This window comes from Rattus norvegicus, chromosome 12 (genome assembly GCF_036323735.1).
Source record: "Rattus norvegicus strain BN/NHsdMcwi chromosome 12, GRCr8, whole genome shotgun sequence".
NCBI classification, from domain to species: Eukaryota; Metazoa; Chordata; class Mammalia; order Rodentia; family Muridae; genus Rattus; species Rattus norvegicus.
This window is the reverse complement of record NC_086030.1, coordinates 41,714,952-41,742,629: the sequence shown is the minus strand read 5'-3', so window position 1 is coordinate 41,742,629 and position 27,678 is coordinate 41,714,952. Positions and strand designations below refer to the sequence as shown.

General features: G+C 51.6%; 1 protein-coding gene across 1 annotated transcript; it reads right to left on the bottom strand.

Moving 5' to 3' along the window:
* Positions 1 to 75: 75 nt before the first annotated feature.
* Plbd2 (phospholipase B domain containing 2) lies at positions 76 to 19,258 on the bottom strand. Its single transcript, NM_139255.3, has 12 exons — positions 18,970 to 19,258; positions 13,831 to 13,924; positions 8,934 to 9,092; positions 7,498 to 7,598; positions 7,102 to 7,316; positions 5,754 to 5,851; positions 3,140 to 3,300; positions 2,444 to 2,539; positions 2,207 to 2,278; positions 1,451 to 1,603; positions 866 to 1,028; positions 76 to 665 (listed from the first exon to the last, which is right to left on the bottom strand). Exons 1-12 carry the CDS (start codon positions 19,245 to 19,247, stop codon positions 498 to 500), a joined length of 1,758 nt encoding a protein of 585 aa, NP_640348.2. The 5' UTR covers positions 19,248 to 19,258; the 3' UTR covers positions 76 to 497.
* Positions 19,259 to 27,678: the final 8,420 nt, after the last annotated feature.

Genomic DNA, 27,678 nt, shown 5'->3' with positions numbered 1-27,678 from the left:
GGCAGGCATGGCTGCGAGTAGGGGTAGGAGTATGGGTGATGGTCCCTCCCTCGTGCTGAAAGAAGACTCAAGACCTCCAGCTCCAAGCAGCCAGAAACTTTGGTTTTTGTTTTCAAGCTCCTGCACTTAGGGAAGCTGCCCAGAGAAGGGGACACCAGGGCTGCCTCCTGAGGCGATGGGCCCGCAGGCCAGTAGTGACAACCAGGAGCCCCATCAGTTCACACACATGCTGAGGGACCAGCACTGGGAGAATACCACCCAGGGTCCCACCAGGCCCACAGCCAAGCATAAGTCCCAGCCTGCTGGTGACAGGGACAGGGAGGAAGAGCCACGAAGGGGCAGAGGGACGGAGGCAGCTCAGAGCCCACTGGGTTGTGTCCTTGCGAAAGAAACCACCAGAATCAGAGTCCAGTGAAGACAGAACCCCAATGGGTGGACAGCAGGTGTGGGACCCCACTGGTCACACAAAATGAAGGCAGCTGGGCGGAGGCAGATTCTCAGTCCCATGGGACCTTGACAGGTGAGAACATCCAAAGATCAGGCTGGCCCATGTGCAGCATGTTGTGGAATGGTGATTTACTCCACTGGAACGGTGGCAACTGGTCCCACGTGGGGCCACTGGCTGCCAGCATGCTCATGTACTTAGCCAGTGCAACGCTGGTCACCTAAGGGTCAGAGAGCACACCACGGAGCTGGTGAGGCCCAGCTTTCACCATGACCTTTCTTTAAAACACCATGCTGAAGCTGACCCAAAGCAGATGTCCCCTTAAACTGACCCAACTTCAGCCCAGGTCTGACCTCTCGCCCTCCACCTGTCCTACCCATCCTTCCCCAGGGCCTGTGACAACTGGCTTAGGTGACAAACCTTCACATCAATGCCGCCATGGGCGCGCTGACGCAGGGCCTGAAATGGGTAGGAGCCATTAGCAGGGTTGAGATCAGAGCGGGCAGAGATGGCGTTCTCTGCGTTGGGCTTCGGGCTGCAGGCCTCACACAACGACAGAGGGTCATGAAGGAAGTCATTGTACCTGGGTGCGGGAGGAAGGAATGGCAGTCACCCTGGGGAAAGACCAAGCTCCTCCTGCCTCAGGGTGGCCTTGAAACTGCCTGATCTTTCTGGGCGTATCCCAACACCAGTCTTGGCCTGGGCAGGGTCTCTTCCACCGACTAAGTCACCCAGGCCCATCACTCAGCTCTTCCTGGGGAGGTTCTCCACACCCTCCTCCAAGCAGGTCAGACGCCTGCTCTGTTCCTTGACAGCATCTCTAGGAACTCGGGATGCCCAACCACACTGCAGCTCCAGCCTGGGTTCTGGGCAGGCATCTCCACCTCTCAGAAGGGCCTCCCCAAGGACGGTAGAGAGCAGGCCCCCATCTGCAGACCAAGGCTGGTTCAGTGGTAGCTATACAGAGGTGACTCTCCGCACCAAGCCTGGAGTGTGCTGACCCACCTCATGAGCCGGACCATGGTGTCTACGTCCTCCACTAGTGACTGGTCCCTCTGGAAGATCTTGGCTCGAGGGTTCCTGGTGTAGGAGAACCAATCTCCGTACTGGGCTACCAGGGCCTGCAGACCACTAGCGTTGAAAACACTCTCAAAGTACCTGTTGGGACAAGGGTGGTCACCGACGACTCCCACTGGTCACACAGCTGGTTGTGGCTGGCATGGGGGTGGGGGACACGGTGGGACAGCTGTCATTGCAGTCAGGTTGTAGCAAGGCCCTCCTATCCTATAGGGGATAAATCTGGGCTCTAGAATAAAATCTCGCTTCACTATTCTCTCACCATGAAGCTGTGCGTGAGCCAGGATTCCTGCCTCAGTTTCCACATCTGTGGAATGAGAATAAATGGCTGTACTCATGTATCATGGCCATAAGGACCTAACGCCAGCAGGGAAAGCACAAGACATAAGGTGGCTCTGAAGAATCCAGCTAAGATGGATTCACGGGACTCAGGCCACCCAGCCACACTTCAACGTCAGCCTGGGTACTGATGGACATCTCCACCTCCCAGGAGGCGGGGGCAGATCCAGCTGAACTCCTGGTAATGCCCAGTCCCAAAGTGTGGCCGCCCCAAACTGCTCTCCCTACAGGATGGGGGCTGTTCTCCTTGCTCTGCATATTTAAAATGTCACCAGGGGAAGGACCCTGCCTTAGAGAGGACAGATGTGGGGGGAGGGAGCCACATAAAGAAGCAAGGGCACATACGGGATGTTGTAGCTAGCCCAGTAGGTCGTCTTGTAGAGCTCTGCAGTCTTGTCCGCCACCACCACCATGCCCCTGAGACCAAGAGCAATGGACAAAGGTGAGGAGACACTCGGGGGCTCAGCCAGTGTGAGGGCCCTCAGCACCCTGGGCAGGAACTGTATTGTGTCCGAACCTCCTGTCCCATCAGGGGCACCCTTCCTTTAGCCTCCCCTTTCTCCCTCTGCCCCAGGGACTCACGGGATCTGTTCTAGGATGGTGAGCACCCGGCTTCCAGGGCTGGGCCCATTGGGGATGAATGCCTTGTAGTCCACAATCATCCACTGGTTATTATACCTGCCAGGCATGAGGAGGGAGTCACGCCCGGAACCCTTCTCCAGCCCTCTCCAGCACACCTCTCCCAACCCAGTACCCCATACAGCCAGGACTCAGGGACAACACCCTAACACTGCAGCTTGACTGGGAGTCCACAAAACCCTCTTGCTGTGTGTGCTGCCTCCCTGCTCAAGTACAGCCCACGGCTTCCTAGAATTTGCTAAAGTAAAGAACCATTCTGGTTAGGCGCTCATAGACATAGGTAGAAGTACCCACTTCCCGTGTCTGGTTTCCAGGCTCCGCCCCATAGGCACTCCGAGACCTACCCACTTTAGGCATTAGGCACTTGGTTCCCAGGCCCTAACCCAGACTCATCTTCTTCCACCACCTGAGCCCTCTAAGTTAAACAGCCTCAAGAGGAAGAGCTTCCAGAAGGAAAAAGAAAACCTTTTCTTTCTTGTGCCTGTTTCCCCACATATAAACCAAGGAAGCCGCTCAAGTTTCCCCAGGGAGCTTCTGCAAGAAGGGGCTGAGCAGAAGGCCTTGGAACCTCATGGGTCCCCTCTGGTCTGAGGATTAAATGGTCCCCAAGTAAGGGCCGTGGAACAGGATTGCACTCACGTGCCACTATTGAACCGCCTGAAGACATCTGCCCAGGTGGCCCCATCCAAGGCCAGGCGGTTGGCCACAATGTTTCGAATCCACTCCAGCACACAGCCCTGGGGTTGCACGTACTTCCACAGCGCTGGGTTCTTGTTGCCGATGGTGGTCTCCAGGGTGACCTGTGAGAGAGACAAGGTGGGCTTCAGCCTCCACCTGGCAGCCCAGCAGGTCTTCACTCAGAAGTCAATAATTTCTGCTTTCCTCGCAACGCTTTGCTGCCTTGGCGCACACCCCTCAGGGATTCCTTGGAAAGGTACTCGGCTTGAGGGAGACTCGGGATCTTGCACCCAGCTCTGCCTTGGCGACTAGAGTGCCATCCCTAGGTGCCTCTCCTATCAAAGGGGGAGCTCTCCCCCAAGAGACAGCATCCCACCCTTCTTTCTCTCAGCTCCACAAGGAGAGGCTATTCACCTGGAGCCCCAGCAGACAGAGACCTTGGGAAGATCCCAGCCCACCCCGCTGTGTCTTGGAGTCACAAGCCATCCACTGCTGCTTATGAAGCCTGTCTCCTCACTGTCCCTGGAGTCCTCGTGTGTCTGCACAAACATGCCTTGTTCTCACTAGTTAAAGCCAGTGCAGAACCAGCCAGGCGTGGTGGGTGGCACACACCTGTAGCCCATGCCTATAGCCCAGTACTCTAGAGGCAGGAGCAGGCAGGACTGCCACAAGTTCAAGGTGAGTCTGGTCTCCAACAAAACAAAAAAACCTGATCAACAGTCAAGCAGAGCCCATGAAACTTAACTTGCAAAAGGCCACATCCAGGCAGCTGGTGGGTGGCCCTGCAGTAGGGGAATCTAGACAGCTGAGTCCCAGGCAGCTCTTTCCACCCTCCCCAAACACACAGGAGGGCACCGATGCCTGCTCCTGGAAGGCAGGTATACTGAGGCCAGGAGAGGCTAAGAACCAGCTGCTTGTGGCTGATGAGCACTTGGGCCCAGGCTCCTACCAACCTCCTCCCCGCAAGCCAGAGTTTAGTCCCCTGTGCCCCTGAAGGGTGCTGGCCTGAGTCTTCCTTTACACGAGGAGGCTAAAAAGAGCCAAAAGCTGGCAGGACCCACCTAGGAGAGTGTTTGCAAGTTTTACTTATTTTGGGGGCATTTACAGTCTCATGGGCTAACTCACGCTAGCTTCAAACTCTTCTTGGTTATTCTCCTGCCTCCACATTCCAAGTGATAGGAGTTCAAGTGTGAGTTTAGGCCAGTGTTTTAAAGAAGCCATCGGGACTGGAGAGATGGCTCAGCAATTAAGAGCACTGACTACTCTTCCAGAGGTCCTGAGTTCAATTCCCAACAACCACACGGTGGCTCACAACCATCTGTAATGGGATCCGATGCCCTCTTCTGGTGTGTCTGAAGACAGCTACAGTGTACTCAGATATGTAAAATAAACAAGTTTTTTAAAGAAGACATTGAAGCCAGGCATAGTTCTGCCTATCTTTAACCCTAGGGAGGTGGAGGCAGGAAGATCAGGGATTCAAGGAAACCTCAGCTACATAGGCCAGCCTAGGCTACGTGAGATCTGTTTTAGAAAACCAGAACATAAAGAGAAGAAAAATAAAAATGACATCTAAGCCAAGCCTGGCACAGGTAAGTAATCTCAGTCTACTCAGAAGGCTGAGGAAGGAAGGAGAGTTGCTAGCCTGGGCTACATACTGAGTTCCAGGATAGCCGGAACTGTAGAGAGATACACTGCCTTAAAGATAAATGAATCAAACAAACAAACAAACAAAAACACAGAATAAAAAGGGGAAGCCGAGTTTAGTAGCCTGCACCTTTAAGCCCACAGGCAGGACAATCTGAGTTCAAGACCAGCCTGGTCTGCAGAGCAAAGTCAAAAGCAGGCAGGGCTATGTAGTGAGACTGCGGCTCCCGATAAACAAACAAACAAACAATAAGGGGGTGTGAGGAGGTCACCAGCATCCTACACTGCAAAGGGTCTAGGACACAAACACAAGGAAAGGCAGTGGGCTTCACAGTCTCCCATGCTGAGCTAGTGACGAGGCCCACCCTTTTCTCTCCCTCTCTCTCTCTCTAACCCTATGGGAGGTGGGAGGTGGGGGAAGCTTGCTTGCCTGGGGCTCCTGTGATTAAGGCCCCCAGGGGCTGCCTCTCCCACACTAGGAAGAGCAACGTGGAACACAGGGCCATGAGCCCCACCATCCCCGAGAGCCTGCACCCGGGGCACACTGCAGCTAAGTGTGTCTCCCGGCAGCATCAGTGCGAGATCTCAGGCGCCAGGAACAGATTTCTAAAAGGGCCTGGACAGCAGCCAGGGAGCAGGAGAAGCAAAGCGCTGTAAACAGCAGCTCCTCAGGACAGGGCCAGGTTAGGGGGTGGGGAGAGGGGAAGGCAGGGCAAAACAAGGTCACTGACAGAAAGAGGTGTTTGCACTGAACACAGAAAACCAAACAAGGTCCCTGCACTCAGGGGCTTCGCAAAGGTCCCTCACACCAGTATTTCCTAAAGCCTTGGTGCTTTCAGAGTCAGAAGCCCTGCATGCCTCATCTTCTTCATGTTATCCCCAGAGCCTCTATGTGCCGTGTCCCCAAGGAACATGTGACTCAGCCACTCACCAGCCCACTGCCCAGGATGTAGAAGTCATCACCGGAGAAGATGGTGCCCGGGTAAGACGAAAAAATCAAGTTGTTGCCGGCAATCAGGGGGTACTCCTCTGGTGGGGGGCAGGAGCTGGTCAGGCAGGCCCTGTAGATAACCCATCCCCCATCCCACAAGGCTGGGGTCTCAAGTGAGGAACAAGCAGTCCTCAGGAGGCCACTCTCATCCCTTCAAAAGAAACCCACAAAGGTGTGGGTGCCACCTGCCTGGAATGCTATCATCAGGAGGACCCAAGTTCAAAGCCACGGGGGCTACATAGTAAGACTTCCATTCAAAAAGGAGGGGAGGAGGTGGAGAAGAAGAGAAGGGGGAAGAAGATGAGATAGAGGAAGGGGAGGAGGAGAGGGGGAAGGGGGAAGGGAGGAGGAGCAGGAAAAGGAAACAGGGAAAGCACCCTCTGCGGGGGAAGCGCCCTGCTGACTATCTGCTGCTCCCAGAACAAACTTGCAATGCAACCAACGCAAGATGCTCCTCAGTGTATCTGGAAATGGGTTTCCTCAAACACTGCTGAACGGCGAATTAGTGTTTAAAAGGTTCAAATAAATAAATTCATTTAAAGTTGTAGATGGATCTGACTTCATCAGAAGGGTCTGCATGGGGAGCTCACAGTGGGCAGGTGTCTCCTCTGGACCCATGAGGTTTGTGACTGTTTACAAGTGATGTCTCAGGAGAAACAAAGCAACGCAAAATCAAAGGGGACCTTGGAATATCGGCAAGAAAACAACCAATCCGCAGGGAGAACCTCCCAAGGGCTGTGGGCCTCACCGTGGCAGGATTTCCTCTACACATGGCTTCCAGCAAGTGTTGGTGGTACTGTTTCAGGGAAGACTTGCTCAGAAAGGCAAGCATTCCACCGTGGAGCTCTATCCCCAGCCCTCAAACAGGTTTAAAAGGTTAAAAATATTAGACACCATCATGGTGAGAGCCTGTCATCCAGTAAGACAGAGGCTGAGGCAGGAGGATTTCTAATTCAGTAGCACCCCACTAACTGCTTTCTCACCGTTGCCTCTGTTTGCCTGCCTCATCGGATGACGGTCTATGTTGGGCACGCACTAGAGTTCAAGGCCAGCTGGGACATGGAGCTCAGTGATAGATACAGCGCTTTCCGGGCAAGAGGCCCAGGAATAGAGTCGGCAGAAGGAAGAAGGGTAGGTGCAGGCAGAGGGGCAGATGGGGACCAGCTGAAAGAAATGCCTTGCTTACCAAGTAAGAATTCCTGGCACTGCTCCAGAACTCCGCCCAAAGCCTCACCCCCTGTGCGCATGCCCATGCCCACCCTCCTTCAAGAATGCTCCCTCCTCCCACCTTGCGGCCCCTCCCGGAACTGCAGCCGGTACTTCTTGATGATGCGTAACATGTTCTGGTAGGAGTTCCAAGTGTTGTGAGCCACCAGGAGATCATGGCTGCCGGGCAGCAGCTTGATGAGGGCAGAGCACGAACCGGAGCCCACGGAAGGCTTGGTGTTGGTCTTATTCAGGGCTGGCTCTAGGTCTTCCAGATCTCCAGAGATCTGCAGCAGGCTTAAGAGGCAGGATGGGAGGGTCAGGGGCTACTCTGCACCATGTCACTGCTGAGGCTCTGTGGTCAGTCGACCCACTGTGTCCTGGGAGTAGGACGTGGCAGAGCTGGCACGGAACCAGGATAATTAGGAAGTTCATGGCTCCCTACCCACCCTGCAGGAGGCTGATGGGGGACACTTACAGGAACCCCAAGGGTTTGATGTTGAACCTCCCAGTTGGGAAGGTTAAACGGCCTTCATAGCTGTCCTCCAGGCCTTTCAGCTGCAGGAGGGTCAGCCGCACCTAGGGGAGGGAGAGGGAGGATGAGGCTCCCCAGCTCACCACTTCTACATAATTGCAGGGGCTCTGACCTGGCTCAGGGGTGCTCCACAGGCCCCAGCCAGCCCTGACCCCTCTCCTGCTTTCAGTGAATAGATGCTGACACACCTGCATACTGGTCCCAAGTCACCCTCAATTAAAGATCTGGTCAAAAGCCTTCTTTAAAGATCTTCCATAAAGCCTTCCAGTTTGGCCGGAACCCCCGCCAACACCTCCCTAGTCTTAGACGCTGGCTGTGTGGCTGTCCCTGGCACCTGGGCCTTCTCCCTGCTGTCTGCTCTGCCTCAGCATGTAACTAGAGGCATCACTGTGGCCCTGCTGGGTCTTGACTTGTGCGGGGCATGTTCCAGGGACTTAGTTAAGTGCAAACAAGAGAGGTGGGCGGACAGGATGGGGAAGGAGCAACAGGAGGAAGTGGACAGACAAGACAGACAGGAGGAAGGGTGGGTGGATGGTTTGGAGAGTGGATGGGTTGATGTGTGCACATGTGGGTGGTAAGTAGATGTATTATTCAGAAATAGATACCTTAGATTCATGGATGGATGGATGATGGATGGATGGATAGATGATGGATGGGTGGATGGATGGGTGGATGGGTGGATGGATGGGTGGATGGGCAGATGGACAGACAGATGAATGGGACAGAAGGGGGCGGGCACATGGGAGGTTTGGAGGGTAGATGGGTTGCTGTGTGTTGATGGTAAGCAGACATGGGGAAGAGTGGGTAAGCATGTGAGGAAAGAGAATCTGAAGCAGCCAGGGCAGGAGATGGGTTTGCCAGGAGGGCCGTGTGTGGGGGATAATGGCATGAGCACTGGAGGGTAGCAAGATCATCCACAGAGGCCACTGCCTGTGCTGCACAGTTAAACCCTCATGTCTGTAGAGAATTCAGAGTGTGGATTTTGCACTGAGAACCATGCTAGCTACCCAGGACCTGGCCCTCAGCATCCAGTCTGTGCAAGGTCAGTCCAGGGAGGGAACGCAAGGCTCTGCTATGTTGTGTGCTTTCGTCTCTCTCCTCCCTCCTCTTCTGAAATAGTGTTCTCCTGTGTCCAGCCTTCTGCTGCCTAACTGACAGAGTTCAGTCCTCTGACAGCAAGTAACAGGGCTGGGCACCTGGGCAGCTGGAGGTCCGTCAGGCGGGCAGATGGCAGCTTGGGGACAAGGGGTGCAGATGCTGATGGACACTAGAATGGGCTGGGTATTCTGGCTCACCCAGGGCTAGCCAGGGACTGTTCAGGAGATGGGTACACCCAAAAGAGCCACCTTCCTTCCCACAAGCGGGGCAGCCTGGCCCACCTGGTGCCAGTATGGCGAGTCCGGGCTAAGCTCCATTTCCCTCTGCATCCACTCCAGGTTGGCCTCCAGGAAGCTCTTGAGCTTCTCACAGTAGCCGACTTCGTACTCGAAGGGGCCGCAGTAATTGACCACCGTGTTCATCCAGTGCATGTAGATGAGCTGTAGAGAGGACAAGACAGCTGCTCTCTGTGCAGGACCCTGAGGACCAGAGCCCAGGCTAGAGGACACCCACACCTACCACATGGCTCTCAGCCCCCTCAAGGCTCACATCCCCTTAGGCCTGCCTGCTCTGGGACCTGGGGTACAGAAGGTCTAGCCTAGACTGCACCGCCTCTGTTACTGGGACCTGGATTGAGCAATGTGCGCTGCCATTGAACATGGGGTCATGGGTCGCTTCTGTCTATGGTTGTAGTGCTGGAGGTTGGACCCTGGGCTCCAGGGGGGCCACCAGCCACCGGACCATAGCCCAGCCCCTGAGGTCTGATTTTGTTTTCTTTTGTTTGGGTTGTTTGTTGGGTTGTGGGGTCACCCACATTAGAGACTTCCCGCCTCCGCCTGCCAAGTGCTGATTACAGGTGTGCACTATCAAGCCTACGTATAGAATGCTGTGGATGGAACCTGCCAGGCAAGCTATCTACTAACGCAGCTACGTTCCCCGCCATTGCCAGGATCTTCAGACAGGCTCACACTCCTCTGGCCTGCTAGGATGACTCCAGGCACTGCAAACACGACCATAACTCTCAGCCAGATGAATGTGTTTCTGCGAGGCTCCCTGTTCTGCTCCAAGCATGGCAGAAACAAGACAAGCCCCCACTGCTGACTCACTGGGCAGAGCAGTGTGCCAGGCTGTTGGCATGCCCAGGTGCAGTTTGGATGAGCTTGGGCTTGCCTGCTGGGGGAAAGACTACAGCCAGCGTACTCTGTCCCCCAGCTGCTGGGCGTGAATGAGGTTATCCCAGGCCACCCAGCCAGCTGCCTGCAGCAGCACCGGTGAGCCCACCAAGGTCAGCCTCATCCAGAATGACCAGGGCACACAGCTGATGCTTCCTGGAGACTGGGGGTGGGGCTGCTGGCCTGCGGCTCATGCTAGTGAACAACATCTCCCCACACAGTGGTCTAGCCTGGGCTGGCTGTTCAGAAGCTGTTATGGGGTTGGCGCTGATGGAAGACAGAATCTAGAGGGAGAGCCTAAGGTCTCTGAGGCTTGTCCTGGACCCCAGTCTCTTCCTCCTCCATGTTTTCCTTCTGGCTCATGAAGGGAACATTTGCTCTGCCACATGCATGCCCCTGTCACTGCTGTCCAGACCCCGGCAGAGGCCCAAGGCAATGATCTGCCTGGCCTTGGGCTGCAACATAAGAGCCAGTTGGCTGTATGAGCTCCTTTCCTTGTCTTGGCTGTTTCCTTATAGTGAAGTGAGACCAACACATCCACTTTACAGCTGGGGAAACTGAGACACAGGTAGGCAAGTACCTGCATCCCCAAACACCCAGACATCAAATCACAGGCCCGACTGGGGCCCATACCAAGATGTGGGTTTTTGTTGTTGTTTTGGTTTTGTTTGTCTTGGTTTTTGTTTTGTTTTGCTCTTGCAAAATCCCAAATCCCCACCCTGTCCGGACAGTTGCTGAAGGTAACTTCCGGCCACATCCCACCAGAAAGCCTCCCCACCAGGAGGGCCACCGGCCCAGTGACACACACCAAACCCTGCTCTCGTTCAGGCCTCATTAATGCTCCCTGTCTCCTTGTACCTTGCAGGGCCTCCAGAGCACTGCTCACTGCCCGGCCCTACCTGAGGCTCAGCTGCAGACTACACATGAGCCCTACACATCTGCAGGGAGCAGCAAGAGAGCAGACTGTCCTGACTGGAGACTTGGGCCAGACAGAGCTGGATGCAAACGCTGCTCCTCAGCTTGAATGTCTGTCTAACCCTGACAAGAGCCTTCATGTCCCAAGACCTGAGTCTTATCATCTCTCCACAACACAGGCGGCCAGGCCACCTCCAGAGGCTTGAGTGGATCCTGTGAGATAACACAGGCAAAGCATCAGGTCAGGAACATCCATTGGGATCCTGGCACGAGAGCCACGATGGCCTTGCCTCAGTGTCCCCAACCACTTCCCCATACACAAAGGCTCATGGGAAGCCTAGACAGTGGTCAAGCATTTTAAAGAATCCCACGGAGGCTGCTTCCGTGAGCCCTACCCCCGCAGCATAACGCACAGCCTCATGGTCCCCCACTGTCAGTCACTGCTAGGAAGGGCCCTCAGCCTGGTCCTGCCTACATAGTGACAAATCTGGAATTTTGGTTTCTTTCTAAAACAAATAATTATTGTAAGAGGGTCCTGAGAGGAGAGGTGGGCAGTTGTTGGTTGAGCAGGGGGGTTGGTTGTGGTTTGTTAGTAGTCATGCTCAAAGAAGAAACAAGAAATTAGATTCAGGGATATTCTCTCTCTCTCTCTCTCTCTCTCTCTCTCTCTCTCTCGTGAAGTGGGGGGGGAGGACCCACAAAATAGCAAGTACATCAGTCACATTGGGTGTTCTTACTTAAAACCACTTGGGACACCCCTTGCATGTCCCTGGGTCACCAATGGAATATATACTCAAATAGTGGCCACCGGACCCTGAGTGGGTTTCAGTCTATGAGCTGATGCCCAGTGATTTCCCAAGGTCGGTTCTACTTCCCACATGAGCCAGTGCAGGCAAAGCTGCCACCCACAGCCAAGCTGATTTCTGATGGGTGGGACACCGGACAGTGACTGCCGTTTTTATAGTTCCAAACCAGATAAGCAAGAGACTCTGCTCTTTGGAGACTTGACACATACAGAAGAGCCAGTTTAATAAAAGTAGGAGCCAGGTAGGTGATGTGTATCAGTGCTCTGAGGCAGGAAGGTCACAAGTTCAAGGCCAGCCTGGACAACAGAATGAGTTCAAGGTCAGGCAAGCCAAGCTTGTGAGACTCTCAAACAGGGCAGAGAAGCCTGGGAGTAGAGACCAGTGGGAGAGTGCTTACCCAACAAGCAGGAGGGCCTAGCTTTAATCTCCAGTATCAGAAAGGTGGGGGTGGGGCACACCTCTATAACCTCAGCCTAGGAGGCCGAGGCAGGAGGATCTTAAATTAGAAATCAGCCTGGGCCACACAGTAAACCCTCTCTAAACACCATAAAACAGGGTTGGAAAGAGGGCTCCATGGCGCTTGCTTCTCTTGTGGAAGACCAGAGTGCAGCTCTGTAAAATAACTCCAGCTCTAGAATATATATATATTCCCTCTCTAATATAAATAAAAATTATTCTTTCAAAAATGCACCAAAGTGGGCGAGCAGTCATGAAGGCAGAGGGGAGCCATGGACCGCTTGTTGAAAAGGGGGCATGAGCAGTGAAGACTAGAGAGCGCAGCAGGAGACACGGGTAAAACACAGAAACATGTATGTATAAAAATGGTATATTGGGGGTGCTGGAGAGATGGCTCAGTGGTTAAGAGCACTGACTGCTTTTCCAGAGGTCCTGAGTTCAAATCCCAGCAACCACATGGTGGCTCCCAACCATCTGTAATGGGATCCAAAGCCCTCTTCTGGTTATCTAAAGACAGTGACAGTGTACTCACATACATAAATTAAATAAATAAATCTTTTTTAAAAAATGTTATATTGGGGCCACTGAGAGGGCTCAGCAGGTTAAGGAGCTTGCCGCCAAGCCCGATGTCCTGAGTTCAGTCCCTAGGGCTCACATAATGAAAAGAACAGACCCCAGAAAGTTGTCTTCTGACCTCCATGTACGAATCCTGACATATATGCACCCAACCATACACAGACACACGTGTACCCACCCACATGCAGACACAGAAATGTAGAAAAAAAACTTAAAATGTCACCATCAATTTTAAAACATTATTGAGAAACCTATTATTGTGTACATGAACTAAAAATCATTTCTTTATAATATATAAATACAACAACAACAAAAAAGAATACATTATGCCAAGTGACAGTTATAAAAAGGTTTTCATTTCCCGGCACGCATGATGAGCCCTGGGTTCCACCTCCACACAGTACTGAGCAAAAGTGACACACAGTAGTGACCCCAGGCCTGGGTTCCCTCCCCACACAGTACTGAGCAGAGGTGACACACTACTGTGGCCCCAGCACTAGGGAGGTGGGAGGCAGGAGAATCAGGAGTTCTGAGACATCCTTGGCTACATGCTGAGGTTGTGGGCAGCCAGGGCTACCTGAACCCCATCTCAAAACAAAAACCAAATCTCGGAGGAGACGGCAGCCCACACCACTTCTCTGACTACACTTCTCTGAAGTGTGCAGAATGACAAAATCCATGTGATACCGCTGGCCTTAGTGAGGCCTGAGGCTGATGGAGTGTGGTCGGCTGGGTAGGACTTCCTTCTGCGGTGGTGAAGACACTCTAGAACTGGATAGTGGTCTGACTATGCCACCTTAGAACTGAACCCCAAAACAATAGATTACACTGTTTTCCTGTTGTTTTTGTTTGGTTTGGTTTGGTTTTTTTTAGGGGGGAGGTGAGGGAGAGTAGTCACACTGGTTCTGAACTCCTGATCCTTGTCATCCGTCCCTCTATCCTGCAAGTGCTGGGACAACAGGCAGGAATCGCATGAAAGTTTTGTTGTTTGTTTCTTGTCCCTAACCCAGGCCGCTCATAAACTCAGCAGTCTGCCTCGGCCCCCCAAGTCATGCCGTGACAGGTATGTGTGTGTCTCACCATTCCCAGCTTATGAGCTGTTCTTGAAGGACAGGCTCTTTTTCTCCCCTAAGGGAGGACAGGAGATGGGGACCCTTCTCAGCACATGTATCAACCCCTCTGAAGGCCCTAAGGATGTCCTGGCTTGGCTGAGGACAGGAAGCTGGGACCCTGGACTCCCACACTGGCCTTACCTCCTCGGACACAGAGGCCTCCACCACACCAGCTGCATAGGCCTGCAGGCTGTCATTGTAGCTGCCATTTGTGCCCAGGTCCAGATAGGCCCACCTGGAGGGAGAAGAAGGACACCCAGTCAGCAGTGGGGACCCCTGCAAAGCCAGCCACACAGCCAGCCCCACAGCTGGAGGCAGACTCGGGGTTGGCTTTTTGTTTGTTATATTACAGATGGAATCCAGGCCCTCATGTGCCAGGCAACTGCTCCAGCCCCTTTATTGTTCCTGGTTTTTTGTTTGTTTTTGTTTTTTGTTTGTTTGGTTTTTTTTCTTGGCTGGCCTGGGTCTCCAATCCTCCTGCCTCAGCTTTCCAAGTGCTGAAATCACAGATGCATGATACCATGCCTGCCTACCCTCTAGTTTTAGACCATAAAAACAGCCTGATGAGCAGCAGCTGCCCACACAGATGTTGCCTGCCTTTGGGCGCCTGGTAAGCAGCAGCTGCCCACACAGATGTTGGTCTGCTTGTGGGCACCTACATACCTGCTGGGCTACATCCCTGAGACAGGAAGTGCTGATCAGAGGATGTACTTCAACAAAGACTAACCCAGCCTCCTCTCCCCCACCCATGCCAATTGATGTTCCCAATCATACTGGCCAGCCCTTCTGAGCTCGTCCAACTTGTCCACGGGCAACCCCACAGTCCTTTCAGGTAGGCACTGTTACTGGTCCCATTACATGGAGGAAGAGGGGACTGAGGCACAGAGCTCGTCATCACAGTGATGGATGCCTGTGTCCTCCTGTTTTCTGAGGTTCTGCAATGTCCCCATCCGTGACCGTGAACCCTGCCCACATACCCATCTGTGCTGGGTCACACATGTGGCTTGCTTTGCCCAGTGGATAAGAAAAGAACTGATACATTGCTGTTAAGAAGAACAAGAGGCCTCGAAACTCCCTGATGTCCTTCTGTGCCTCTGCCACTGTCATAAAAGGACACTGTGTCCTTGTCCATGGGTCCCAGGGATGGGAAATGTCCAGAGCAGAGGTCTGCAGACCTGAAGCACAGTGGCCTCAGGAGCTCAGCTCCTTGAGGGTCGGCAACCATTGGGACTGTACTTCTGGAGCACTGCTGCCCGATGCCTGATTGATATAGTGTCAGAGGTCACCAAGGGCAAAACAGGATTCCTGTCAAGTCAAGCTACCATCTTTTTTTTTTTTTTTTTTTTTTTTTTAAGATGAGGTCTCTCACTGAGACCTGATTTCCCCGAATCTCCACCTCCCCCAGCATGGGGGGGGTGTTATAAATTATCACCCCCACCGTTGTTCTCAGTTTCTTTATAGAACTGCCTTTAAAATATCTCTCCAGAGGCTAGACAGATGGCTCAGCAGTTATGAGCGTACACTGCTCTTGCAGAGGACCTAAGTTCAGTTCCCAACACCCCCATCAGGTAATTCATAAGAGCATGTGAGTCCAGCTCCAGGAAATCCAAGTCCCTTTTCAAGCCTCTGCAGGCACCTGCACATACATGCCACACATAACCTCACACAGACACACAGAGATAGATAAGTCATTTTTTGTTTTGAGACAGGGTTTCTCAATGCGGCTGTCGCTGAAACTCACTGGCTGGCTTTGAACTCCTGAGTGCTGGGGTTAAAGGCATGTGTTAAGGCCCTGCTTAAATACACTTTTTAAAAAAGAAACCGACTTGACAGGAGGTGCAGTGCAGCTCAGGTAGCAGAGCGCTCACCTAGTGCACACCTAGTGCACACCAGGCTCTGGGTGTCCCTAGCCCTGCATAAACTGGGCATCTTGGCACATGACTATATTCTCTGTATTTAGGAAGGAGATGTAGGAGGATCTCAAAGTTCAAAGTCACTGTGATGGTTTATATATTCTTGGGCCAGAGAGTGGCACAATTAGGAGGTGTGGCCTTGTTGGAGTAGGCGTGGTCTTGTTGGAGTAGGCATGGCCTTGTTGGAGGAGGTGTGACCTTGTTGGAGGAGGTGTGGCCTTGTTGGAGTAGGTGTGGCACTGTGGGCGTGGGCTTTAAAACCCTCACCCTAGCTGCCTGGAAGCCAGTATTCTGCCAGCAGCCTTCAGGTGAGGATGTAGAACTCTCAGCTCCTCCTGCACCATGCCTGCCTGGATGCTACCATGCTCCCACCTTGATGATGATGGACTGAACCTCTGAGCCTGTAAGCCAGACGAAATTAAATGTTGTCCTTGAGAGAGTTGCCTTAGTCATGGTGTCTGCTCACAGCAGAAAAACCCTAACTAAGACAGTCACTGAGAACAGACTGAGTCCTCAAAACAAAAGAAGGTGCATGCAGGAAAGACAGTTCAGGCAGTGGAGTGTTGTGTTCCAAGCATGGAGGCCCATGGATAAAGCTTGACATGGTGGTCCATGTTTGTAAGTCCAACAATGAGGATGAGGACACAGGCAAATCTCGGAGGGGAGCCAGTCAGCTTCACCTAATCCAGGAGTCCGACCTAGTGAGAAGTCCTGTCTCCTGGTGTCAACACCTGAGCAACAACACCCAAGATAGATCCCCTACACACACACACACGCACGCACGCATGCACGCACGCACGCACGCACGCACGCACGCACGCACGCACGCAATCCCAGTACTCAGGAGGCAGAGGCAGGTGGATCCCTGAGTTTGAGGCCAGTCTGGTCTACAGAGCAAGTTCCAGGACAGCCAGGGCTACACAGAGCCCTGTCTCAACCCACCCACCCCTCAAAAATAGCTAGCCATTGCCAAGAGGTGGGCAGGGGTCGGAAATGTCTTCTGAGGCCACTCTCCTATCACCAATCCTTCAGCAGTGGGCAGGCCCTTTCGTTGCCTCCCTACACACTATGGGTTTCTCTTTAGCCATTCTTCAAAGAAAACCCAGCCTTAACTGACCCATTTCCCCAGCTGCACTGGATTCAAGATGGTGCCTGCTTTCCTAAGTTGCCCTCCCTCAGTTCCACTCTGCCTCATGGTGACTGGCTCCAAACAGAGAGCTTTCTGATTGGTGAATCCAGTTGATAAGAAGAGTGTAAAAGCCCCAGACAAGCCGGCAATGGGACATCTCATCTCTTACACACTAAATCCTAAGTCTCAGGGCTGTGTTGGGTGGTGGGGCCAAGGTCAGACTCATGGGCCAGCAAGATAGCTCAGTGGGTAAAGACAATTACCACCAGGCCTAATGCCCTGAGTTTGATCCCCAGGACTTACTGAAAGGAGAGACATGATTCTTCAAACTGTCCTGACATTAATTAATTAATTAATTAATTAATTAAAACAAAACAATAGTAAGCCAAACTCAGAACAGCAGAAAGAGAGGAAGTGGGGAGGAGGACTTACCACCAACAATCCCTGAACTGGTAAGGGGGAAACCCTCAGAAAGGGGGATTCTAATTCCAGGAGAGTCTAGCTCCTGACTTCTGCCCTCCAAAATAGGGAGCCAGACACCCCCAGGCAGAAGCTCCCATTGACAGGGGACGAGGACAGGCCAGATGTCTTTTATTTGACCCAAGCCTTCATGGGTCTGTCTCCCTGCCTGTAAATGGGGGTCTCCCACCATGAACTCCCTGTACTGATGGAGTCTCACAGTGAAGGGAGCATGTGCCATAGGAGAGAACAGGAAGTATGTCAGCATAGTGACAGACCTCAGTTTCCCCAATTGAAAAATGGCTGAAGGACCCTTACTTACTCCTTTCCTTCCCTCATCTCTCCTCACATCAACAGTGGTGCTTTCAAAGTCCCAGTGAAACTGTGGGACCCTGTGAACCCTATCTCAGGCAAGGAAACAGGCTCAGAGAAGGGGATCCACTTGCCCTGGGAGTACAACAGTGGATCTGAGGCTGCAAGAAATTCCCACCACAACCACAAAGAAGACCCGTCCCCACTCATTTATGAGCCCTGCAACTGGAAGCATGCTCAGCTCACTTGATGTCCTCCTGAGTCCCCTCTCCCCCTCCCCCGACATCCCCCCCACACACATACACACTCCTGGGCCTCCACACCCAGGTAGGGATTTGTCATGCCCTCTCAGCTCTGCTAAACAAGCAAAACTATGTGAGTCAGCAGAGAACAGGCCACCAGATCAAGTCACAGGGGGTTCCCCTGATGCCAATCAGAGCTGTGGTTCCCTTCAAATAACAGCCAAGTCATCGGCCTTCTCTCCCTGGACACCTTCCCAGATTGACCCCACCAAGCTGTGATGTCCAGGGACCACCAACACTGGAGATGTCTTTAGCATCCTGTATCCCCCAAACCTGTGAGAAGCCATGCTGCAGGAGACTGTGCCCTCTGAGAATGAGCACAGCCAGGACCGATGGGGACATGCAGGTTCTGGATGCTCCCCTTACACAGCACAAATCTGGGTTTCCAGGCAGATTGCTGGCTCCCGCTTCCTGTGGGATTTGCCCATGTCTCTCTCAGCCTGAGTCTTGTTTGGCTCTGGGTCCTTAAGACCACACAGTAGGGAAGAATAACTGAGCACAGGTCGTTATTCTTGGTGGAGACCCCAGCAAGAACCCACAGTCAAGTTCTAGGTTCACAGTGGTGATGTGGGGACCCAGAGAAGCAGAAGAGTTAGTGAGAGACAAGAGATCTCAGGGCCAGCCTGTTGGAAAAGTGATCACACTGAGCACCAAGCTCTGGTTCAATCTGGCCATGAACTCATCCCTGGATGGGCAGGGACAGCAACATCTAACAAGGATACGGTCCACACTTGTGAATTTAGGGACCTGCAATTTTCCCTCTGGCTTGGAGCCAGGTTCATTCCAGCCGCTCTGACTCTGGAGGGAGACAAGGGTCTGGGCTCCTGACAATTGTCACTATCCCTCAGGCTGGGGACAAAAGGGCAGTAGAGTAAACATTTAGTCCCAGAACTCGGGAGGCAGAGGCAGGCAGGTCTGTGTGAATTCCAGGGCAGCTTGGTCTACATGGCGAGCTCTAGTCTAGCTCGCCTTAAGTGTGGGGTCACATCTGTACAGAGGGCAGGTCCCCTGGCCCTTCGGGGAGAACCCCTGTGGTTGGGAATAGGAGTTACTGCGTCACCCACCAACTCTGGGCCAGACCCGGCTGTGGACTCCCCAGGGAGGCAGGGCCAAAGTCCAGGGCCCTATCACCCGCCAGGCTGTGGCGGGGATGGCCAACCCTTACCCAGTCTCGCGGATGGCGTTGGTGAGGTTAGCCCAGGCCACCGCATCGGGGTGGAAGCCGTACTCCAGGCGCAGCTGGCCCGAAGCGGCGTCCAGCAGCAGCGAGCGGGTGCGGGAGGCCGGCGGCTCGGGGTTTTGGCGCCGCCAGCCGGGCCCGAGGGTGGGGAGAGCACCCGCCAGGCCGCTCAGCAATAGCCCGGCCAGCGAGGCCAGCGCCAGAGCCCGCCGCAGCGCCCGGGCCGCCCGGCCACCATGGGTCCGGTCCATGGGGGCCGCCATCCCGAGCCGCAGCCGGGCCACGTGACTGTGTCTCGAGGGGCGGGGTCAGGGCGGAGTCAGGGCGGGGTCTGCGTTTGGGCTTCCGGGGTGGGCGGGGTCTGTGGCCCGACAGGGGCGGGGCCTGCCTTAAAGAGCTCGAGCTCTCTGCGGAAAGCCGGCTCAGCATCCTTCCCTTGGCAGGAATTAGTATGTTCTTTTTCTCTCTTGTGTTTGTTTGTTTGTTTGTTTGTTTGCTTGCTTGCTTGCTTGTTTTTGTTTGTTTTAAAATTATCCTTCCTCTTCCTCACCTTTTTAAAATTTTTACTATTTTTAGATTTATTTCTTTTATTTTATGTGTATGAGTGTTGTGCCCACATGTGTGTATATGTGCATCATGTGAGTGCCCATCAGCCTCAAAGGTCAGAAGGGGCCATAGGATCCCCTAGCATTATGATCCTTGTGAGCCACCATATGGATGCTGGGAACTGAACCCAGGTCCTCCTTAGAGTAACAAATAATCTTAACACCCATGTGTGCATGTGTGTTTGAGGATGTGGACACAGGTGGAGGCCAGAAAAGAGTGCTGCATTCCCTGAGACTCTGTTGTGAACCGCCTGAATGTGGGTGCTGGGATTCGAACTCAAGTCCTCTGCAAGACCATCGAACGCTCTTTACTGCTGAGCCATCTCCCAGCCTGCAACTTGTTTTTTCTATTTGTCTGTTCATGAATGAAGTATTCTAAAGTTACCCAGGCTAGCCTAGGACCCTATCTCAAAATAATTTTTTTAAAAGCTGGGTGTTGGAGTACCTATTCCTGTGCTCTTGAAGATTATAAAACCCAGCTGGGACAAAGAGTGAGAATCTGTCTCAAAAAATAACACGAAGGGGGGTGGTGATTGGCATTTCAGGGCTGTTCAGACCTCAGCCTGCAGCGCCAGACCCCAGAAGCCAAGGGCTTGAGCATACAAGCAGCCCTCACCTCAGATCAACAACTTTGGTCTAGTCACCGACCAACTTTGCCTCTGGCCAACCAATGACAAATTCCGTGGGTTCACGTGTACAAAGTGACTCACGCTTACGATTCTAGCACTGAGGATGGCTGAGGCAGGAGGATTGCAAGATGTCCAGACCAGCCTGGACTGAAGTGTAAGGCCTTGTCCCCATACCTAAAAGGAACTCACTATGTCCTTCTATCCCTACTCTGAGCCATAAATTTCTAGACTATTTCACAGGACAGGGAAGGTGGTTTCTGAAGGACATATTTAAAGCCCAGCAGTCACTGGGCTGAGGCAGGAGGATCACCAGCTTGAGACTTAACCTGGACTAAATAGTAAGACCTCATCGTTAAAAAAAAAAAATTTTTTTTTGAATCAGCGGTTTGCCTGCATGTGTGTGTGAACACCAGGTCTCAGCTCTCTTGAAACTGGAGTCACAGATGGTTGTGAGCCCCTGTTGGGTGCTGGGAATTGACCCCAGGTCCTCTGCAAGAGCAGCCATCGCTGTTAACTGCTGAGCAATCTCTCCGAACGAGACCCATCTTTTTTTTTTTTTTTTTTTTTGGTTCTTTTTTTCGGAGCTGGGGACCGAACCCAGGGCCTTGTGCTTCCTAGGCAAGCGCTCTACCACTGAGCTAAATCCCCAACCCCTAGACCCATCTTTAAAGAAGAGAAAAATTTAAGGTCCCGGGCTGGAGAGATGGCTCAGCGGTTAAGAGCACTGGCTGCTCTTCCAGAGGTCCTGAGTTCAATTCCCAGTGACCACATGGTGGCTCACAACCATCTGTAATGGGATTCTATGCCCCACTTCTGGTGTGTCTGAAGACAGCTACAATGTATCCTATACCTGAAATAAATAAAAAATAAATAAATAAATAAATAGGTCTTTAAAAAATTTTTAAAGCATGCTTGTAAACCCATCACTCTAGAGGCAGAGGCAGAAGAGCAAGAGTTCAAAGTTAGCCTCAGTTACACACTAAATTAAAGGACATGGGGGGGGGGGCAATGGACCTTACCTAAAAACATAAACACGATATACAAAAGGCTGATCTAAAACCATGTAACTGCCTGCTTACCCTAGAGGTATTCCCCTGGCATTCCCTGGCATAAATCCGAGTCGCTGCTTATAGATTGTCTATATGCAGATGAGGGCAGGCACAAGATAAGGCAAGGCCTGTGATTGGGCAGTGAAAAAGTAAGGCAGGCACAGAGTTTTGGAGAGAAGAGAGAAGGAGGGAAGAAGAACCGAGATGGAGGCAGAGAAGGACGACCCAGATCTGTGTGGCCTTAAAGGGCCACAGGTAGCTATGACTATTATATAAGGGATGGATTTTTATAGGATAATTTGTCTTATCTAGGTGGGCAGTTTATATCGATATTATTTGGCTCTGAGTTTATTGTGTGGACGTTTTGTGGAGTGAGAATTTACTGGTATAAATCTAAATCTGCTTGATAAATACAAGCTCATTGAGTTTTGATTTTAACCGGTTACTGGGGGTTGTGACAATAACCACAGGGGGCGGATGCTGGGAATATGAGCAGAGTCCGAGGCAAGAGAGCCCCAAGATAGGCGATCTGTGTATGGAATTGGTGTGGCAGCCACCCGTCTTGGTAACTAGATGGATGTCGAGATCACTGCAGGGCCCAGAGAGTTGCCGGTGGCAACGTGGGATGGAAATTGGGAACTTAGCGAGTCAGGTGGAGACATTTTGCCGATTGAGATGAAAATATCCCGCAGATGCCATGTGTACATGTGTACATGCCTACAGTACCTGCAATAGCAATGGGTTGGTGTCTCATTCCTTTTAATTTTATTATTGACCACTACAGCTGCTGTCATTTGTTAATCCCTTACTGCAAAGACTTTCTGTCACCAAGTCCCTATCAGGCTCGGGAAACTGAGGCCCAAGCAGGTAAAACGAGTTCTAGTCACAAAACTAGAACTTTCAGGACAGGGAGTCCAACGGTTCAGAAACACCATGAACACTGCCCTTCCCAGCCACCAGGGGGCACACACAACCACAGCCAAGCTTGACTTTTCCCGCCTCCCTCTAAAAGGCTGGCTCTGGCTGGAGGGGGAGGAGTCTGCCTTGAGTTCCAATCCTCTCTCACTGAGGCCCTTGGCCACAGGTGATGTCTGGATCCGAGCCTTGCTGAACTCACTTCTGCAGCGGATTCAAGGAGCACAGCCTAACCTACAGGAAAGAAACCAGACACTAGGCACACCAGAGAGGCAAAACACGGGTGTATGATCGCTAAGGATGATACACATAGAGTGAACGCACAGGCGCGCGCGTGTGAACACACACACACACACACACACACACACACTCGCGGACACGGGTCCATGCTATTCCCCAGCCTGGGGGCTGCATAAGCATGTTGCAATAGTCTAACCCAGTGATTCTCAAGCCTTTTGAGAAATTCCTCATGTTGTGGTGACCCCCCAAACCTTATGCAAATATCAGATATGGTACGTGACCCCTGTGAAATAGCCATTCAGCCTCCACAAAGGGGTCACGGCCCGCGGATTGAGAACCACTGCTCTAAAGCCACTACACAGGGGAATGCATCCGTAAGAACCTGACCCCAGCACCTATGTAACAAGCTAAGCACAGTCTTCCACGTGCTATAATCTCAACGCAGAAGGAGGCAGAGACAAGAAGGTCGCAGAGGCTCACCAGCCAGCCAGCCTTGCTGAACGAATGTCCCCCTCAGGCTCAGTAAGATCCTCTCTCAAAAAATAAGGTGGGGCCAGACATACTGGCTCTCTGTGAGTTCCAGGCCAGCTAGAGCAACTACTAATAATATTGACATAATGTATACATAATATAATATATTTATATGAGATAATATATATTTGTACCGGCTAGTTTTGTGTGTCAACTTGACACAAGCTGGAGTTATCACAGAAAAGGAGCCTCAGTTGAGGAAATGCCTTCAGGAGACCCAGCTGTAAGGCATTTTCTCAACTAGTGGTCAAGGGGGGAGGACCCAGCCCATTGTGGGTGGAGCCATCTCTTGGCTTATAGTCTTGGGTTCTGTAAGAAAGCAAGCTGAGCAAGCCAGGGGAAGCAAGCCAGTAAGTAACATCCCTCCATGGCCTCTGCATCAGCTCCTGTTCCCTGACCTGCTTGAGTTCTAGTCCTGACTTCCTTTGGTGATGAACAGCAATGTGGAAGTGTGAGCTGAATAAACCCTTTCCTCCCCAACTTGCTTCTTGGTCACGATGTTTGTGCAGAATAGAAACCCTGACTAACACAATATTTATAATATACAAATACATTTTAATATAAATCATATAATATAATATTTGTATAATATATAATAGAAATATTATTAAGGTGGAGAATAATTGAGAAAGATATGTAATCTTAACCTTTGGTCTCTACAGGTTAACTTGGGCATTAGCATATGCTTAGCAGCTTGAGGCCCTGAGTCCCACTGGAGCTAGAGAAATGGCTCAGTGGTGGTTAAGAGCACTGACTGCTCTTCCAGAGGTCCTGAGTTCAATTCCCAGCAACCACAAGGTGGCTCACAACCATCTGTAATGGGATGCAATGCCCTCTTCTGGTGCGTCTGAAGACAGCTACAGTGTACTCACATTAAATAAATTAAATACATTAAAAAAAAGAAAAAGAGCCTGAGCGCTCAGGGTTTATATTTTATTAAATGAATGGGGTTACATTTTTACTTTTTGTTACATGTATAGTTGTGTGTGTGTGTGTGTGTGTGTGTGTGTGTGTGTGTGTTTAATGTTTTTGTTTGTTTCAGGCAGGGTCTCACTTACAACCTTGGACAGCTTGGAACTCACTTTCTTTGCACACCAGCCTGCCCTAGAGCCCACGGCAATCCTCCTACCTCTACGTCCCAAGCTCTGGAATGAGAGGTGTGTATCGCCATGCCTGGCTGTTGTACAGCTTTAATGTCGTTGTTGAAGCAGCGTCCATAGGTGAGCTCCCACCCAATTCCCGGTGCCGAGCACTTGGCTTGCTTCCGGTTACTGCACAAGTGGGCTGTGTGGACTGCTGCAGCCAGCGCTTTTCTTCAGAGTCATGCCCAACTTCTCTCGCTGTTGCTCCAAAGAAGCTGAGTTACATGGGCGAGGCAAAGGATACATGAATTTTCAGGCCCTGGTGATCCACAGGACCATTTTCAACAGTTTCCTGAAAGGATATTCCAGCTGAGGGGTACCCAACAGCCAGGCAGGGCCCCAGAGAAACTTCTCTTGCATAACGCTAACTGCTACTTCTTCAGCTGCAAGACAGTAATGAGTTTCTGACTCTGGGTGGATTTAACCACATGCCCTGTGACTCTGCCCAGGGAGGCTAGCTTCATTGAGAAGGGTACTAGTTAAGGTGAGGGCATCATTGAGAAGGGTACTAGTTAAGGTGAGGGCATCATTGAGAAGGGTACTAGTTAAGGTGAGGGCATCATTGAGAAGGGTACTAGTTAAGGCAAAGGCATCATTGAGAAAGTTACTGGTTAAGGCAAAGGCATCATTGAGAAGGGTACTAGTTAAGGTAAGGCATCATTAAAAAGGGTACTAGTTAAGGTGAGGACATCATTGAGAAAGTTACTGGTTAAGGTAAGGCATCATTGAGAAGGGTACTGGTTAAGGTGAGGCATCATTGAGAAGGGTACTAGTTAAGGTAAGGACATCATTTGAGGGCATCATTGAGAAGGGTACTGGTTAAGGTGAGGGCATCATTGAGAAGGGTACTGGTTAAGGTGAGGGCATCATTGAGAAGGATACTAGTTAAAGGGAGGGCATCATTGAGAAGGGTACTAGTTAAGGTGAGGTTCATGAATGTTTAAGGAACCTGTTGGTCTCAAGGCCTCCTCTTAGAGTGAGATAGAAAGTCCCATTTCTCTTTCCCCCTACCACTTCTGCTAGAACTGTCCCCAGGTTCTTGCACTATGTCCCAGCTGCCGACCACACCCTGACCTCTGAAACCAGTGGACATGCTAAGTTGAGGGGCAGATTTGGCCTTACCTGTCTGTGAATGAGGGTGTCAAGCCCGGAGAGGAAGGCATGGTTGCTGTCCAGACAGGCATTTCATCTCCCTGATCGGCTGTTTGCTCCCCTCCTGCAGGGCTCACACACACAAGTGTTGTAGGCCCCCAGCCAATAGCTGCAGTTTGCTTTGTTTGCTTGGGTTTGTTTTTTTTTTTTCCTTAAGATTTATTTAGTTGTTATGTATATGAGTACACTGTCTTCAGACACACCAGAAGAGGGCATCGGATCCCATTGCAGATGGTTGTGAGCCACCATGTGGTTGCCAGGAATTGAACTCAGGACCTCTGGAAGAGCAGTCAGTGCTCTAACCACTCTGCCATCTCTCCAGCCCCCTGGTTGTTGTTTGAAACAAGGTCTCTCTGCATAACCCTGGCTGTCCTGGAAGTCCCTCTGTAGACCAGGCTGGACTTGATCTCAGAGATGCACCTGCCTTTTGCCTCTAAGGCTTGCAGATGCCTCTTCTGCCAGCACCACCACCACCATCCAGCTTTGCTTTTTTTTTTTTTTTTCCATGTGGTGAGATTTAATGGGGGAATGAGACAAGAGGAAGGGGCAAGAAAAAGAAGAGAAAAAGAGAGCCCAGCTTTGTTTTGAAGGGTTTTTGTTGTTGTTGTTGTTGTTTTTTTTTTTTTTTTGAGATGGAATCTTTTGTAGCCCAGGCTGCCCTTGAATTTACTCAGTAGCCAAGGTTAACCTAGACCTCCTTGTAATGGGATTAATTGGTTGTCAACCTGACTATATCTCTAATGAACTACAATCCAGAATTAGAGGGCTCACCTGTGATCCCGATCTTGAGGCTGGATGACACAAGTTTCTGATTCGGATCTTGGCATGGAGATCTTGAGGCCTAGTGGCTGTGAAAAGCTTAGGCCCAGGCAAGGTAGTACATGCCTTTAATCCCAGGAGACTGAGACAAGGAGATCTCTGAGTTTAAGGTCAGCATGGGACAAAGCAAGTCCCAGATCCCAGGTAGTGGTACACACCTTTAATCTGGGCCACACCTTCTGCTGGAGGCCTACACAAGGACATTGGAAGAAGGAAGCTTCTCTCTTCTTTGCCCCCTTGCATTTACTTGCCAGCACATCTGTTGGAACCTCCCTCTACAGAAGACCAGCTGACACAACCAGCCGCATGGGACTGAGCAACTACTAGATTTTCAGACTTCTAATTCACAGCTGACCATTGTTGGGGAGGTCAACACAACAAATTCCCTTAATGTAGAGACATTCCATACAGTCTGTGACTCTAGACAATGCTGACTAATAGACATCCCAATCCTCTGCTGAGCTCTGAGATTACAGGTGAGCCCTAGCACACCAGGCTTGTGTAAGACTGGGGATGGAACCCAGGGCTTCAGAGATGCTGGTCAAATAAGCTACAGGCCAGCCCAGCTTTTGTTGATTTGGGGTTAGTTCATAAGGGACTGGGGACAGGAGCCACATACCAGCACATACCTGTGATCCAAGTACTCAGGAGAGGCAGGGGGATCAGGGATCCAAGGCAGTCTGGGCTATGTAGCGAAACCTTGCCTCCAAAAAGAGACCAAAGACAGGACAAGACCGCCTATGGTGCCACAGGTAGTCATCCACTCCATGGGACTTGGGGGCTTTCCCTTCCTGACACGCAATATAGCCCCGTTCTGTTCCTCACAAAAGCCCCTGCCGAGGACTTCTGTGGACCAAAACACAGTGGCAGCTGATGCTTCCCAAATAAGGTCACATCGGAATCTTAGGTCTCACATTCCCTGGTCGAGTCAGGGGCTGTTTCCTCTCCACAGTGGCTATGAAGGAAGTGCCACCACTCTGTACTCTTAACTTCTGCCACAAATTCCCAGAAGGGGGTATAGCTCCCCCTTGCTCTCCAGTCCCTGGTGCTGACCCCCCTTGAGGTATCACGTGAACACACATCTATGCTTGTGTGGCCTTGTGCTGGGGAAGCTAGGCAAAGAGGAGTATACGGAGAGCGTCCCTGAGGCTATGCAGAGAAAGGCAAATGTCTGAGCATCTGGAGGAGCAGGCAGAAGAGCTTGGGCTAGAACCTTTACACAGAGTCTCTCAAAATCACGCCTTTCATATGCTCAGATATATATTAAGATGCTGGTGGATTAGATCTGTGACTTTGGGGGTGGTTGTTATGTAGCAATAGTTAACAGGTACATGTAGGAGTCTCCCCATGGAGGGGAGGAATTCGATACTGTTGCCTGCTCTTTGTGACATGTGACACACTGACGTTGGTCCTTGTACACTCGAGAATTGTGGTAATGATGGTGTGGCTTGGTGCTACACACCTTTAATCCTTGTACTAGGGAGGCAGAGGAAGGCACATCTCTGTGAGCTTGGTCTTACATGGCTGGTTCTGGGACAGCGAGGGCTTCATAGAGAGATCCCGTCTCAGAGCAAGCAAACAAAGAAACAGAAAAGAATAGTTGGTGCCGACA

Bases quoted from the DNA above. Each gene is read 5' to 3' on its own strand.
- Plbd2 (NM_139255.3), bottom strand. From the start codon at position 19,247: ATGGCGGCCCCCATGGACCGGACCCATGGTGGCCGGGCGGCCCGGGCG. The intron at 7,599-8,933 runs GTGGGCCAGGCT...TCCCTCCCCTAG, and splicing joins ACTCGCCATACTGGCACCAG to GTGCGGCTGACCCTCCTGCA. The intron at 2,540-3,139 runs GTGAGTGCAATC...CATGCCTGGCAG, and splicing joins AGGCGGTTCAATAGTGGCAC to GTATAATAACCAGTGGATGA.